Source organism: Haliotis asinina, chromosome 7 (genome assembly GCF_037392515.1).
Source record: "Haliotis asinina isolate JCU_RB_2024 chromosome 7, JCU_Hal_asi_v2, whole genome shotgun sequence".
NCBI classification, from domain to species: domain Eukaryota; kingdom Metazoa; phylum Mollusca; class Gastropoda; order Lepetellida; family Haliotidae; genus Haliotis; species Haliotis asinina.
Window position 1 is genome coordinate 36,192,436 of NC_090286.1, and position 16,855 is coordinate 36,209,290.

At 39.1% G+C, this 16,855-nt stretch overlaps 1 protein-coding gene across 2 annotated transcripts; it reads left to right on the top strand.

The window, feature by feature from the left end:
• The first annotated feature begins 83 nt into the window (after positions 1–83).
• On the top strand, positions 84–16,156 carry LOC137290691 (polycomb group protein Asx-like). 2 transcript variants are annotated; one of them, XM_067821771.1, is made up of 10 exons: positions 84–223; positions 7,910–8,060; positions 9,479–9,708; positions 11,007–11,117; positions 11,941–12,050; positions 12,282–12,355; positions 12,828–12,904; positions 13,293–13,324; positions 13,867–15,466; positions 15,842–16,156. In XM_067821771.1, exons 2-10 carry the CDS (start codon positions 7,973–7,975, stop codon positions 16,031–16,033), a joined length of 2,514 nt encoding a protein of 837 aa, XP_067677872.1. In that variant the 5' UTR covers positions 84–223; positions 7,910–7,972; the 3' UTR covers positions 16,034–16,156. The 2 variants fall into 2 exon arrangements, with proteins under 2 accessions (XP_067677872.1, XP_067677871.1); XM_067821770.1 differs by having other exon boundaries at positions 13,867–16,156.
• The last annotated feature ends 699 nt before the right edge of the window (positions 16,157–16,855 follow it).

Here is a 16,855-nt window from a genome sequence, read left to right on the forward strand (position 1 = left end):
GAAAATACCGAGAAGAAAAAAGAAACGGAGATGGCCGGGTTTTAACGAATGCAAGCGATTGTTTGACCTAGGAAAATGGCGGCGATCACACAACTTCTAAGCAGATAAACAACAAAGTTTTGTCCTGTATTGTGGAATCTATCAAGCATTTCCAGAAATAACGGATAAATACTGAAATAATAGTTGCCAAAGAAACAAGATTAACTCTCTGATTGCCACAACTGTGAGTTTTCTAGCCAGATTTTTGCATTTATTTACACACACGCAAGGCCCAAATTGCAACGTTTTTCATGCAACAGTTTCCGCCAATATTTGCAAGAATCCCTGTATTAAAACTTTCAAAGTTGCAGAGGAAATGCCGCAATTTGCTATTACATATAATATATTGTCTTTGTCAGAGTAATGATCTAAATGCGTCTTTGGAAATGATCGACCATGGTTCTGATCAATATCCAATAGCATCCAGTGTGCATTTCGTTTGGCAATTTTGGTGCGTTAACATTTTGTCAAATATAAGAGATGTCTCAGTCTTAAATTATCAACAGAATATGCCACATATTTCTGACTCCTGAGTACTTCAGGTTAAATTTGTCTTACCTGACATTTTCAGGAATGTCATCCAACTAATAATATCCTGAATTGTCAGTTTTGAGGATGATATGGGTGTGAGTAGTAAGAAGATGCATGTTTGGTGATATAATTCCTCATATTAAGTGCAGCTGAAACAGCTAAAATGTGTAAGTTGTTAGTCACATCTCCCACAACAATGTGCAATTTGAAGGATGTGAAAAAACATTATCGTTGATATTACATATTGACTATGTCATGCCATAATACACTCAATATATACTTCCACCCTGGGTATCCTACATTGTAGTCTGTGTTATTTTAGGTTTCAAAAAGATTTTTGTATAACATTGCACAGGTCACACAGATGTCACTTATTATGTACAGAGGTGTGTGAATATTCAAAAGAATATATTCATTTTTCCTTTACCATGTAAGCATGGGAAACCACTGACAGTCCCTTGCCACTCAATATCAGTTTCAACATTTCAGTTCATTATACAGGAAGGTTAAGTGAATAGTTATGAGTTTCACACAGAGTGAAAGTTTCAATATCTGCATTACATGATTTCATTGAGGTATCCATTGAAGCCAATCATATTGAGCATATTGTTAGAAATCTTCAGAAAATGGCCAAACTTCATTTCATTAGTGTATAGGATGTCATAACACACATAGCCCTCTTATTAGTACCATGACTAACTATTAGTTGTTGCCGCCTGTGTCCTGAATTAATTCAAATTTGAGGCTTAGTTACAATCATAGATTCATCAGTTTCTCAGTGTTAACGATGGTTTTTCAAAGTAACAGGACATTGGGTCCAGTAAGTTTCAGATGTCTGTCTGACCCACTGAAAATTCACAGGACCTACAGAATAAAGTTAAACAAACGTTTCAGATTTAACATTTCTTATAACTGGCATTGAAATTATTAACATTATATGACAACAAACGTAAGATTTCTAAACAGCAAACAAGTGTGACATGCCACAAATAACAACTTCACACAAAGTCATTGTGAAGTATTCAGCCAGACACTGGGGCTGGCGGGTTGGTGATTTCTATCTGACCACTGCCAAATCAGCCAGATTTGTCGGAGGGTCAGACACTATTTGTGAACACTGGTTTCTTCTTCCTTACTTCAACAAAGTATGTCACCAATCTATGATTAACTGAGCAATAAAATTGTCATTTCAGTATTGCAAAAGTGACCTTTTTGTCCTGTGAAGATTTAATGCTGTCAAAAATACAAGGAAGTAGTAGTTGGTAGGCAGACCAAAGATAAACACATCTGAAATGTTATTTGGGAAAGGTGCCATTTATGGATCTTGATACAAGATTCCCAATACATCTATTACATGCAGTGATTTTTCTTGATTTCCTAGGTGTGAGCCTGGCTAGCAAGTGTTTTTTATCAATCACTTGAATCAGTTTTTGTGAAGATGCCACTTTCTGTGCATGCATAGTTGTTAATTCACACAGTCCACGTGGTCCAGTGGCCACGAGTTGTGTGGAATTATGATTCAGTACTTTCTTGTGTGACAGGCTATCAAGGTTGTTGTCAAGCCTGGCTAATTAATATAGAATTAATGTAGATTGTAGTCTGATTGTGTATGTTGTCATGAGGTGTTAGTGCATATTGCATCAATCCATTGGTGAATCAAAACACCAAAATAATGTTTTCAGAAGCAGCACACACAACAAGTATCTATAGCATGATTATGCTATTGGCATTTCAGCTGTTTATTTGTTCAACTAGTATTTCAGAACTAACCATATACCATGAAAGGAAACATTAAGTAATTACCAGCCATATATAATTTCTTTAAGGGTCATTTTACTTGGAAACTGATTGAGTTACAGGTGTGATTTGATAAATAATAACTAAGAATGTGTGTGTGTTTGTGTGTGTGTGTGTGTGTGTGTGTGTGAGAGAGAGAGAAAGAGAGAGAGAGAAACAGTTTTATTCACATATAGGGACAACCATTCTGCCAGATGCCTCACAGTCTCATTAATACATTGTCAATGTCAGATCTTGTACTTGTCCAGGGACTAGGTTTTCCAAGCTTTCTTAGCAGGTATATGGTCTTAAATGACATACATTAATTTACGACTATCTTAGCGGTAAGAGAGCTTCAGAAATGTAGGCCCAGTTCGAAGGTAGCAATAGACTGCTGAGACGTCCAACATGTCAAGGACCTCTCCGTAACAGTTCTTTCTGGTGACTGATGTGAACTGGTGGCCACTTAGTCTAATTGAAGGGTGCATGGGTCCTTGAATTATTCTGATATTGCATTTTTGAAATGATTTGGCTTATTTTTTCAATTGGTATATTCTAGTCTATGCTGAACAAACATTCCACAAAACACAAATATAGCCTTTTGTGTGAAAAGTCATGCACCCTGAAAATATATGATGTCTGAACAATCATCAGCAAGATAATAGCTTGGTTGCACAATATACATTCAGAACTGCCAGTTCATAATCATACATAGAGGTAATTTCACAGATATGGTGGTTTGAAAGTGAAATCCCAAATATGACATATGTTGCATGGTGGTTTGTATATTTAATTTTTTACTCACTCACACTGTAAAGTTTAAGACACTTGATGTTGATGGAGCTATGATATTGGGATAGTTCACCTTAAGCATCATGCTACTGAGGTGTCCACCAATGTTCATCAGAGCTTCAGACATGCTGCATATGTTTGTGAAATACACAATAAAAAAGCTGAAAAATGAAAAAAAAAACCCACTAAATATCAATGTTTATGCTTTGTCAAAATAACAATACATTTTTACCCAATACATCAATATCATGTTACATATCAGATAATTCTGAACTTAAAGCTTTTGCATCTCTAAATATTTATGATTAAAAAATTCTTAAATAATTCTAAAGGCAACTGAAGTGTTCAACAGAGATAGAAAAACAATCACGGTTTGTTAACCCTATGCTGATTGACCCATCTATAAATAACAACCAATCAAATAGCAGCTTTCTGTAAACAAATTGAAAATGGTAAGCAAGTGTCATAATTTCCACTAATATGTTAGGGGGGAAAAATGTTGTTGTTTTTTGTTTGTTTGTTTTTTCTTGGGTTTTTTCACGCAACTCACCAAATAAAGAAATTTGGGTTTTATTCATGCTTGAACTTCTTGTTAAGTTTGTTAAGTAGGCCTATAATAAATCCAGTATGTGGCAAATATGATACATATCATTAATTATGGGCATTGGATACGAATGGTGGGTAACATACTAACAAATGCAACACCTCAGTTGAGGTATTATGAAATATATTCAGCGAAATGTTCATGAAATATGTATTTGATATTTTGTGACCATATTGACAGTGTCTATTTCTCATGGCAATGACTAGTGACCACCAGTGTTTTCCCTTTTCATGAAAATTTAGAAGTCATCATGACATCTTGGTGTCTTGAGACTGAGAGGTAGTCATTGAAAAGTTTTTGGATGTTTTTGCTCTTATATGTTCCATTTTGCATATCTCATGTTGATAAAACTAAAACTCATGTAAGAATACTCCTTTCATTAGAAACATGTGAATATTCAGTTCTAGTAATCACAAATAATGGATTGAATTTATGAAGGGATATTGTTCAGTTACCACTCACTAGATGGATATTTCCGTTGAACTTCTTTTTGTAGAATAGGAATTCAGCAACCCATGCTTGCCACAAAAGGCGACTATGCTTGATGTAAGGGGTGACTAACAGGATTGGGTGGTCAAATCTTGCAGACTTGGTTGATGCATGTCGTCGGTTTCCACTTGCACATGCTGTTGATCACTGGAATGTCATGTCCAGATTTGATTATTTACAGACTGCTGCCATAGGTGGAATATTGATGAGTGTGGCATAAAATTAAACTCACTCACTCATTGTATTTTTGCTAAAGTAACCTCTGTTTCATTTGTATTTATTTGGTCAATATTTAGGTATCAGTTATCCTTTTCAATGATCTGTTTTGATAATCAATCCCAGCTGATGTATGTAGATTTGATGGGGGTGCTTACAATTAGTTGTGTGTCAATACTGTCATCATGACCCAGCTGCATGGGTCCGTGCTCTTCCTGTCACCCTCTGGTTTGTTTTAATTCATATCTTGTCGCTATGGTTTGGCCATCCTACTGACTGCAGAAATGAATTCCCCTTATTCATATTGATGTGAAATTTTTCCATTTTAAATTCCAATCATTTTTGTTGTATTATGCATGATTAACATCATTTTCAACTTCAGAGCTGCTTAATGTTGCTCAACACTGCTTCATATGTATTAATTCAATGTTCCTATTTCATAATTCACGTAACAGATTTACAACCTACCTTTGAACTGTTTGAGTGTCATTTAGATGTCAGAGTGATAAACTGTCCTCAGAATTCTCCCCGTTGGTTACTTTGCTTGGATAATGATAAACAAAATATACGAATAATACATGAAAGAATGGAATACTAATTGTCTATCAGGGTACCGTTAACATCATATGAACTGAAACAAGGCCTACTGTTGCTTTGCTTTTCGGATATCATGTCTGTTTCTGAGTGAGTTTAATTTTACTCCCAGCAACATTACGTAGGACTGCAGCAATTTGCTTCGAGTCATGGAAAATCAAATCTGGCACCTTAGTTTAGATTTTCGATAACCATTATCTCTATTTTGATTCGATATTTGGATACCCATTTGAATTATACTAGCCACATAAAGAAACTGTGCATTGTCAAAATATCCCAGCTGATAAGTACGATAGCAATGTCAGTGGTATATATAAACTTTAATTGAGGGATCATGAGACCATAACAAGTTGGGAGAATATCAGTTGAAAAGTCAATCACAATGACATCCCAGGTGGGACTTGTCAAATGACCATGTCATAAGCCCAGAAATGTGTATGTCCACCATTGGCGTTAAGAAAAGCAGTTCATCGATGACACATATAGCCTGTCAAAAGTGCAAGGAAGGCTTGTGGGATGTCACACCAGATTTTCCCAAGTTCTGTTACTAGGTCAAGGACGTATCTGGTGGATGCGAAAGACGGCATAGACATCAATTCATCTTGTTCCAAACATGCTGTATCAGGGAGAGAACCGGTGAATTAGCAGGCCAAGGCAGTTAGTCGACCTTGTGGTATTGCAAGAAATCCACACCAACCCTTGTCCTCTTGGAATGTTAACCCAGGGCCATGATGTTGCAGAAAGGAATATGATCACTGTAGCCCACACCAGTTAAGTTGCCCTGAACAATCACCAAGGGAGTTCTTTTGCATGCTGTTATTCCATCCCAAATCATCATGGAACCACCACTAAAGCCTCCTAGACACAGGCCTGTGCATAACGTCCTCCCTTTCGCATAGGTCATATGGCGAAATGTCATGGTCTGATCCTGTGATGGCGTAAACGTTGTCGAGCTGTGTTTGGGTGAATTCAGCGAAGTCCGAAGATGGCCCAGGCAGTCTGAAATCTGTGGCAAAGTTGGGTCACCTTTCTCCATTGGTCCTGTCTTGGCGTTGTTACAAGTGGACGTCCAGAACGTGGCTGATCGGTGATGTCATTTGTGTTCTGGTAGCGTCTCACCAGTGTAGAAATGGTGTTCTGGTGGCAGTGGATATGTGCAGCCACTTGTCGTTGAGGCATTCCCCAACGTACCATCTTAATGGCCTCATGACGTTGAACAGACGCCAGCCTTGGCATGCTATGCGTTTCAATAGCTGTTTAATTATTTGAACAATCGCAACGGCAGGGGTTGAGCTTTCCAAAGTGACAGTATTGAGTGGCATTCATTTGCTCTGTTTCTCTTTCCCAGAATGCACGTGCAACAACGTATTTACAAAACCACTGAAATTATGGAACATGGCACATGTATGCATGTTGAATACATGCCTTTAATCTCTGAATTTAAATCCTCACATGTCTACACAGGTTTGATAAATTTAGATTTAAAATTTTTGTATGCACAGTTTCTTTATGTGCCAACAGGGGATAAAAAATCCCATCGCCCGCCGCCCAGGACAAGTCAGTTTTCATTTCGGGCAATCAAATAATGATATCTTACTTGTCCATGGACTACTAGGTAATTTCCACCTATGGTTTGATACTGCAAATAATCTTGGATTTAGTGTCATATCTGCTCATAATGAAGCTATTAAAGTTCACAATAATAATGAAGTAGAGCTAGTAGAGAGTGAAATTATCACTCTTCGATAAATAGTCCAGTAAATATTAACATCACACATTGTGTCGTAAAATCAGGGCAAGTGGAATATTAGTCAGGACAAGTTACCTTCTTGAAAGTGACTTTTCAACATATTTTTGAACCCCTGTGCCTAGTATATTTCCACACAGCCACAACATGACTGACTCGATCTCAATCAGTTTTGAGTGCTGAAATATGGAAAATCATGATTGGTTGCTAGTAGACCTTACAAAGTTGATGATGTATTTCTCACTGAAAAAGCCGACTTAAATCTGATGTTTTTGTTTGCTTGAAGAATTGAATTGAAAAATGATTGAATTTTAAATATCCATTTTTGAATATCGAATCGGGGTCTGGGTGAATTGTTGCAGCCATAATATCATGGTAGGAGACACCAGAAGAGCTTCACTCATTGTACCCATGTGAGTAACTGAACCTGGTCTTTGTCATGATGGGCGAACACTTCAACCACATGGCAAATCGGAACCACATCTAGGGTCTGATAAGCCGATGACAAAACTAACTACAAGATCCCCACTGTCCTTGAATGCCAAAAGATACCTGGGTATTTCAGCATGTAATTCCAGTTTTTTTAATTTAACATGAAAGTCAGGGTGTACTTGTTAAAATATTTATGATGAAGATGGTCTCCAGAATAAAACCACAATGTTCCTACTCTCTTACTTCTGAATGTTGAATTCCACAGAACATGCAGAACTGGCTTTAGCTTAGATGTTATTCTCTACACTCCAAGTGACTGCTAAATATTTTGTGGTTGATGCTAGTTGTTCACACTCCGTTTTTAGTTGATTCATAAGGATGATATTTTAATCTGATTACTAAGGTATGACTGACATTTGTCTTCCTTTCACTCTGACCAGAGGAATTGCAGAGAAGGAAAGAAAATTTATGGCATCGTTGACATTCATTGTTGTTATCTGTGCCTAAATTTTTTATTTGGTACCAGTCAGAACTAACTACAAGATCTCTTTCACTGGATGATTTGCTGGTAATGAAGCAGTTTTCAATTGTGATGTTTCAGCTAATTCCCAACACTACTTTTAACTACCATGATAGTGATAACATCCCCCCCCAACTTATGTTCTTATGTAGTAACATTGTTTTTCCAGAAGGGATTATGACCTGAGTCATCAAAGTTATAAAGAAGCCGTGCAGACTTGTCATGGACTACAATGGAGCCCAGCACTTCAGGAAGCGGATCAAGTGTCACGGTGGGAGCCGGAGGCAGGAGCATCAGGCAGTCTCTACGCACCAAAAAAGGTAGACCAAATTCAGCACCTGAGAAAAGCACTCTGTGGTTATGATAAACTGGCTACATCAACACCTCTTTCTTCTTCTGCTGGAAATAGGTGTAAGATTGACCTTATGTTAAAACAGTACTCACTTGCTGACTCACTTTTTATCCCCCGCAACACGTTTTTGGGGGGAATAAGATGCACCCAGTCCGTTCGTCTGTGCACATTTATCGTTTCAATATTTCTTCACCAAACTTGGCACATAGATAGATCTGGTGGTGTATTAGTGGCTTTTGCTAGTTTGTGTATTCTTAATAAAATATTTTTTGTGTTTCCATGGCAACAAGTGTGACTTAGACTGAAATTGAAGGTAATGCAGGGGATATTGATGATTGTGTCTTCTTGTTTCACAAACCCATGCAGTATTAATTTACACTGGAAGGCTTATTCTATCTTTGAATTTTACCAGTTTCAGTGTGCTTAAAACAATTAGTTGTTGGGGTCTCCTAGGGTCCCTCAGATTTGCTGATACAGTATATTTTGTAAGCAGTCCCAACTTGGTTGACACATGTATACATATCCCAGTTGCGTAGATCAGTGCTCACGATGTTTATCACTGGATTGTCTGGTTCAGACTTGATTATTTACGGATGCCACCTCATGGCTGTAATATTGCTGAGTGTGGCGTAAAACGAAACTCACTCACACTTTGACTTAAATGTAGCCACTTACTTCAGTCAACTGTTCTAAACTAGGTTTTGCAAAACATTCCATACTGTTTCAACAATTTTGTAGCGTTGAAAAGACATGATAATAATGATAAATCAAACTGAAAATTGGGGAATTCTTAGTAAAACTTTACACCATAATGCCATTGTTCACATGCATAATGTCTGAACATTCTTTTCATCGATTTGGTAAAAGGTGACTCAGCTTGTCGTGAGAGGCGGCTAACGGGATCAGGTGGTAGGGCTCAATGACTTGGTTGGCACATTATCAGTTCCCAATCACACAGATCGATGTTCATGCTGTTGACCACTGGATTGTCTGGTCCAGACTCGATTATTTATAGACGACTGCAGCATATAGCTGGAATATTACTGAGTGCCATGTAAAACTAAACTCACTCACTCATTCAACAATTTGATGCATGATTCTTGTGCAATTCATCTTCATAAGATTTGCAGTTGTTTCCCTGAAGCTAGTGGAGAAATTCATCTTTGACATACCATAACCAATTTCTTCACCAATTGTCATAACCATACGTAACATGATGGGTGCATTAAGTGTGTCTAAACTTTTCATGGGTAGTATATGATAACATCTGAACATTATTCGAGGCGGTACTACTTGGTTTAGCTTTGTATAGTACACCTATTAGCATTCAACTCTTTTTTTGTTTTTGTATGACAGTACATGTGCATCTTTTTTTTTCTCTTGCAGCAAAGGTGAGCTTCTCACCTACACTAAACAATGCATCGTCGTCATCCAGCAGCCAATCTGGGGGCACAGGGACTAGGTCTGGCCAGGGTCAACAGGCAGAGAAAAATGGCCCCACAAAGGTCAACAATAGCCAATCAGCCTCTGCCATTGGTGGTCTGCTAGGTCACCCCTCCCCCAACAAAACACAGACTCTCCGGGACCTACTGGCATCCACTCAGTTTAGCATGAAGGTGTGTCATTGTTTGCAGTAGATGCATCTTTAAGTGGCACCTAGAACCTGTAGTATCAGTGCTGTCTATAAGATTCTTCACTATCAGAGAATGTGAGGGACAAGGCACTGAAAAAGTCAAAAATTTTGAAATCTGTGATTCAGGTGTTATTTTTTCATGTCCATATTTGCTGGTATCTTTGGCTCGTTTCCCATCTTGATGTCTGTTGATGAGATCAATTTCTTGTGACAGGGTAATGTTTTAGAGAATAACTACAAGTGCATTTGACTGTATTATTTATGTTGCTATAGACATTGGATTTTCTGTTTGAAGGTATTAAGATATTGGGCATGTTAAAGCTGTTTCAAACCTGAAAAGTGGTGTTGATAAGCCAGAAATGCAAATTCTGTAGCTGGTAGAAGCAAATTATATGAGTTTTACAGCAGTACAGATTTCAGTATCCAAGATATATACTGGTGAGGTCAAATGATGGGACCGGACAATACATCAGTGGAACCTGACGTTTTACTTCCCAATACAAGTGTTGATCACATACTGACAAATTTTGATTCCTACCTCATATGTTTGTTTTAAGAAACAAACATGAATTAAAGGTGAAGGTAATTGTAAATTTTTCGTTTCATTGTGCCTATTGTAACACTTACACCCAATACAGCACAATGAATCATGTCAACACAGGTGGTATATGGTATAGAGTTACCCCTCTTTCAGTGCTTTAGCTGAGCAAAAAGTATTTGATGATCTAAGTGTCTGGGCAGCATCCAATCACACATTTAGTATGAAATGCTGAGCTGTTACAGTATCTTTGTTTGTCTATTGCAGTGTTAACGAATGGTGTTTCACAATAACAGGACATTGGGTCCTGTAAGTTTCAGATGTCTGTCTGACCCAGTGAAACTCACAGGACCCACAGAATAAAATTAAACACACATATCAGATTTAACATTTTTCATTATTGGCTTTGAAATTATTAACATTATATAATGATAAACATTATAAACATGAATTTGGAAACAGTGAACAAGTGTCACATGTCACAAATAACAACTTCAGACAAAAGTTGTGACATATTCAGTCAGACACTGGGGCCAGCAGGTCGGGGACTTCTGTCTGACCGTTGGCAAATCTGCCGGATTTGTCAGAGGGTCAGACACTATTCGTGAACACTGCTATTGTAGCCTCACAGGCGTTAAACACAAGGATGGAGCCCCTTTTCTTTGTCACTTAAGACAGAACATTTGTGATATAAAATTCTGAACAAACATGTCCATTTATGAAGTATTAATTTCTACTTTCAGCCACGCAAGCGGTCCAACAAGAGGAAGAGTATTGCGGCTCAGATAGCCCAGACAAAGGAGGGTTGCATTGACATGACGCCAGACTCCATCCTTGTAAACACAAACCTGAAGGTACTTGCACTGTTGAAGATTGATCTAGACTTCCACATGAGCTGGCCTACAATCCCAAGTTTTTCCTTAAGAAATGGGAATTATGATTGACTTGTTGCCTGTGAATATACCTGTTGTTATAATGAATAGCTTGGTTGAGATGACTTGGATTCTGCTGACAGTAGACCATGACATAGGAACAGGCTTAATTTTGTGCCAAATTTTATCATAAATACAGTGTTGAAAAGTGATGTTAAAATAACTTTAATTGTATGAACTTTGAAAAAGTCTTAGTCATGTTTGTCCCAATCTGTACATCAGAGACTGTACAAACTTATGCCAGCCCTCGCTTGCCTCTCATTTTGGTTTGAGTATATTCAGCAATGAGGAGTCTTGCTAGACTCAGGTTTCATACTCTCTTCAATATACTGATGAGTGGTTTTGGATATCTAGTTGTCACCAGGAAGTAACTGATGATCAAAATACACATTAACAATATGTTGTCAAGTTTTTCCTCATGAGCAGCATTTGTTCAAAAGAGAAACAGCATTGTCATCATGGTGGCTTCATCTTGGCCCACCTATTCTTACACTTTACAGGGCGGACTGGAAAATTATATTGTGTGTGAAGACAACATAACACCTGTCATCATGGAAATCATTTATGATCAAGATGCAAATTATCACTAGACTTCCAGCGAAGACCACTATCGTTGACTGGGCACATAGTATCTCAAACATTTTCACGGATATTGCTATGTTTTGACAGTGTGGTTGCTAGTGGCTGTTCTCGTCTAATTTCCATTCCAGCACGTTAGATTACCATGTAATTGTTCTGTTTCCAGGCATTATTAAACTATGACACTTTCAACATGCTGCCTGCAGCGTACCGGTACAAACTCATCACACTGTTGCCTGAATGTGACAAACTCCCCGACACAGAGAACTCACTCAGGTAAGATGTTGTAAGAACCCTGAGGGATTAGGGACAGTGATATATTATGTGATGTAGAATGTGAACATTTTCTGTAAACATTGGTATCTGTGCATGTTGTATTTTTGTACAAGATTTTGTCAACTGAGAAATTGTACCCAACTACTTATTCTCTGTATTATGAATGTTATTTGTTTATTTTATAAAATAATAAAGTGAAATTTTAAAATTACTCTTATTGTTTCTGCACAGCATCAGTCCAACAGCATTGAATAATGAGTTCTTTGCCAAAGCACAGCAGGAGTGGAGGGAGAGGTTGTCGGAAGGTGAGATATTGAGTGCTAGTTAGCTCCCCTTGACAAAAAAGTTTTTTTTATGGGAGTTGGAAACAGTTTTTAGACCATTAATTGAAACATTCAGATATTTTGTCTGTAGGGTTTGTGTTTGTATGTCAGATGTGATTAATGTGGTGATACTCAGTAGTAATAGAGAGGTTCAAGGCAAGAACACCTTTCATATGTGACATACGTCACTTGATTTCTAAGAATCTTGCTGATTCATTACACTCAGAAGCCTTTGTCCCATGAATGATAAGGATGGCAATGTTATACTAAAGAAAGTATACCATTGATACCCTGGACGTTGAGTGTTTTTCTTACTAGAATAGAAATGCTTGTGATATATAACATGTTATTATATTTTAACAGCTCATGTGGTATCTTGTGTGTTTCCATTTGTACTAAATTTGTGTTAAGAGTATGTAGTGTGACCCTGCTGATAGTAACTGTGGTGTTTCAGGTGAGTTTACTCCAGAAAACATGCAGCGCTTGAAGCAAGAGGAGGAGAAGGAACAGACCAAACTTGACCCCTGGAAGGTGAGGAGTCTGTGAACAGTGTCTGTAAACTATAATGAATAATACATTCTCACTGAGAATATTTAAATGGATATTTTTCTGAAAATATAAGTGCAGTCACTACTACAAACAATAGACCTCCAAAAAAGTTGTAATCCATATCTGTTGTGTGTGACATTTGGTGATATATTTTGTGACTGGTTCTAAATGTATAAAGGGAGGTAATGTAAACATTATCTCCCTTACCAATAGATCATTTCTTACAGGAAAGATAGTTGCACAGCTTACAGTGGTTCCATATTTGTTTAATAGCTGTACCAGTTATTCCCATGATAATTTGGGTTATTGTTAAAGCTTTGTGACATTAGCTGAAACTATTATCTTAACCAATGCCATTGTCATGTTTCAGGCTAAACATTTTGAGACTTTCTGGGGACAAAGGTGAGATGGGTTTATTTTTGCTATGAACTAAGCGACTGTTTAAGTTTTATTACATATGGTTATAATCACCTGTAGGGATTCCTGGTTAGAACTGATCCCTCCCAGGCCTATACTGGTCGCAATGAGGATCAGGTTGTCAGATTCCCTGGCTTCATGACCCATGGAGATCCAAGCAAGAATTGATCATAGGTAAACATTGCTTGAAGCAACTAACGAGACTGGGTGGTCAGGCTAGTTGACTTGGTTGACACATGTCATCGTATCACATTTGCGGAGATGGATACTCGTGCTGTTGACCATTAGATTGTCTGGTCCACACTCAGTTATATACAGACTGGCACCATATAGCTTGAGTATTGCTGAGTGCGGAGTAATACTAAACTCACTCACTCACTCACTCATGTTTCATATAGCTGGAATATTTCTTAATTGAAGGCGAGTAGATAATAAAATCTTTTTATGCCATCTTTTGCTAACCAACAAAGCCATTCTATGAATTTCACTATTTGATAGAGCAATATATATGTGGTCTTTTCTTGCAGGATACAAAAAGATGTGCCAAAAGCAACTGGACCATCACCTATCAAACCTGTAAACTCCGTGCCTGCTGCCAAGAAGAATACAGCTCATAAACGAAGCATGTTGGTGTCCTCCATGTTGCGCCACAAGTCTTTGTCCAAGGCTGTAGCAGCAAGTGTGGAGTCAGTGATGCCAGCCGGATCACATAGTATAACCAACAGCATTTCTACAGCATCCAGTGCCCAGGTGGGACTGCTGACCACTGTCTCAACATCAGTGACTGCAACAGTCACATCCACCACAGCCAATGCTGCAGCTTCATTGACCAAAGTAGACAAGGCTGAAGTAAGCCCAACTCCAGCCAAAAAGCAAAGATTGTCCCCCAGTCAGCGGCAAGCTCAGGCTAAGACACTGGCTCAGATTAAGGCTCAGACTGAGGCTGCTCGGAGTCAGAAGTCACAGTCAGCTGAGCCTGTCAGTCCATTGCGTACAGCTTTAACGAACACTCCTCCAGATTTGACTGAAGTTTCACCAGCAAAGTCTGTTCCAACCGGCTCTGTTGTTACCACCCCAGGAATTATTAAGGTTGCTGGGCAGACAAGGACTTTAGCTCAGATCAAAGCTCGGACTCAAGCTGCTAAAGCTCAGACAACTGTGTCGATCATCTCCCCACCTCAGACCAGATCTTCGACTAATGTGTCCCAAAACTCATCAGTACGAAGCTTGTTGACCAGTCCTAGTCCCCCTGTTGGGAGAGTCCCAGCCCAGGCTCAAACAAGGACCTTGGCTCAGATTAAGGCTCAGACTCGAGCCCGTGCTCAGCAGGCTGCTGCTTCAGTTGTACCGACAACTACTGAGCAACGCCCGGCACCATCTTTGAGTCCTGCCCTATCCAAGAATCATCCCAATATCTTGTTAACACCCACTGGACGGCCAAAGACACCATGTAAAACTGCAACCCCTGTTAAGACTGAACCCAATAATGGTATCAATTTGCAAAGATCATTGGCTATTTGTCAGGCTGAATATGAGAAAAGTATAGTGAAAGTGAACAGTCCAGGTCCTGTGACTGGGCCGCAACAGAGCCAAATGAGTGCCTCAAAACTGCTGTTTTCTCAGTCCGGCAGTCAGTCAGATCAAAGTGTCCAGTCAGATGGAGAAGCAAGTCGATCGACCGCAAGTCCTGCCACCTCGCTGACCTCTGGAACAGCATCTCCTACCAGGGTACTGACGGTCCCATCAGTCTCTTCAGCTGGGAGCACAGAAGGAAAACAGATTCTGATTGTGACATCCAACAACTCTTTAGATCCTAACACGGTGCTGGTTGTGAGTGCGCCCTCAAGTACAGTGGTAACAGGTGCTGGTGCAAACAGTACAAAAACACTGACCAACTCAGTGCAAGCTTCATCCACCACTACAGGCAAGGTGTACACTGGTGGGACTTCGTCTGGTGTCCGGTGCGTCCTAACACACGAGAATCTTCGGGCGATGTTGGCCAGCAGCACACCTCCCCGTGCCTCTAGCGCTCCGCCTACTCAGAACAAACCAGAAGTTGTGACAATTGTGAGATCGGCGAGTGTTGGAGGTGATGCCTCAAATCAGACGGGAAACAATCAGGGAGAAGTAAGCCTCAACTTAAGTTCTGAAGAAGTTAATTTTTTATCCAAAGCTGGCACTCCTACTCAAGCAGGTCGTGATGGGTCTCCACGCTTCGTAGTTCGACCTGCTTCTATTGTGGGGAAAGGCAATAGTAAGCCCAACCCACAGTCGGTAGTGTCTGGAAGCTTCAGTGTGCAGACTGTCGCCCTTCGAAGCAACCAGACTACTGCGGCTAGCAGTGCCCAGCCAGTGACATCTTCCATTGTATCAAATAGCGTGGAGACCCAAGTGGCTAACTTACTTGCCAACCCAAAAGTGTCAATAATGGCTACAACCTCAGCAATACCTAATGTGCAAATGATAACTGCTGCTTCAAATATGACTACCGTGATGTTGCAGCCGCTTACATCAACTGCGGTTGGAACAACGGTGACAGCGACTTCAGTGTCTGAAGGCACGCCGACTATTAATCCTTCATCGTGTGCCTGCAGTCTCAAGGCTATGGTTATGTGCAAGAAATGTGGTGCTTTCTGTCATGATGACTGCATCGGTCCATCTCGGCTCTGTGTTACCTGCCTCATCACAACATAACACAGTCTTTACTACAAGTTTGTTAATTTGTTGACCTTGCACAATCTATTCACTGTTGAAACATGTATAACAGCCCAACCATCACATGAAGATCTGAGTGGAAGTGTTTATTATTAGTGTACTATCAAGTGTCATTTCAGTGTAACTTATATTATGGTTTCTCTACCATAGCTTCTTCTTTCCAAATGATGTTATGGACTTTCATATCAACAAATATAGAAGTTGGGGCAGTGCATTGTATTAGGGACGCATATTTGAGTGGAACAAATATTCTTTTACATCGTCAACATGATTACAAAACTTAAACATACAGTATTATTTTTATTTCACCTAAATAGTGTAGGACCTGGCGTCTAGAACTACCACGTCACGTATGTAGAAAAATTCAAATATCCATTCATCTGAATAGGGCAGTAGTGATCCAAGGTGTCTGTGTAGTACAGGGTTGTGTCCCTTAACAGTGACGTAGTCTCAGCTGCTATAGTCTGTTTGCAGTGAAAACATTCTGATGAATTTCACTTTTAACCAAAAAGTAAGTTGAATAAAGTGAAATTAAGATTTCAAATCCTCATAATTTTACCTTGCCAACTGAACATTTAAATCTCAACTTAGTATACAAGTTGTTTAACAAACGATCTTAGTTTCAAATCGCTCTATTTGTTTGGTTTACAAGGGGGTATGCACATGAAATGAAACACTGAAAACAGTTAGGGTTGGTCTAAGTTAACACTCGTCACGTACTGCACATGCATCTTTTTAACTGTTCCAACTACTGCGCTTACCGTCGTGTAATGCAAACGAACAATAGATTTAAATTTATGA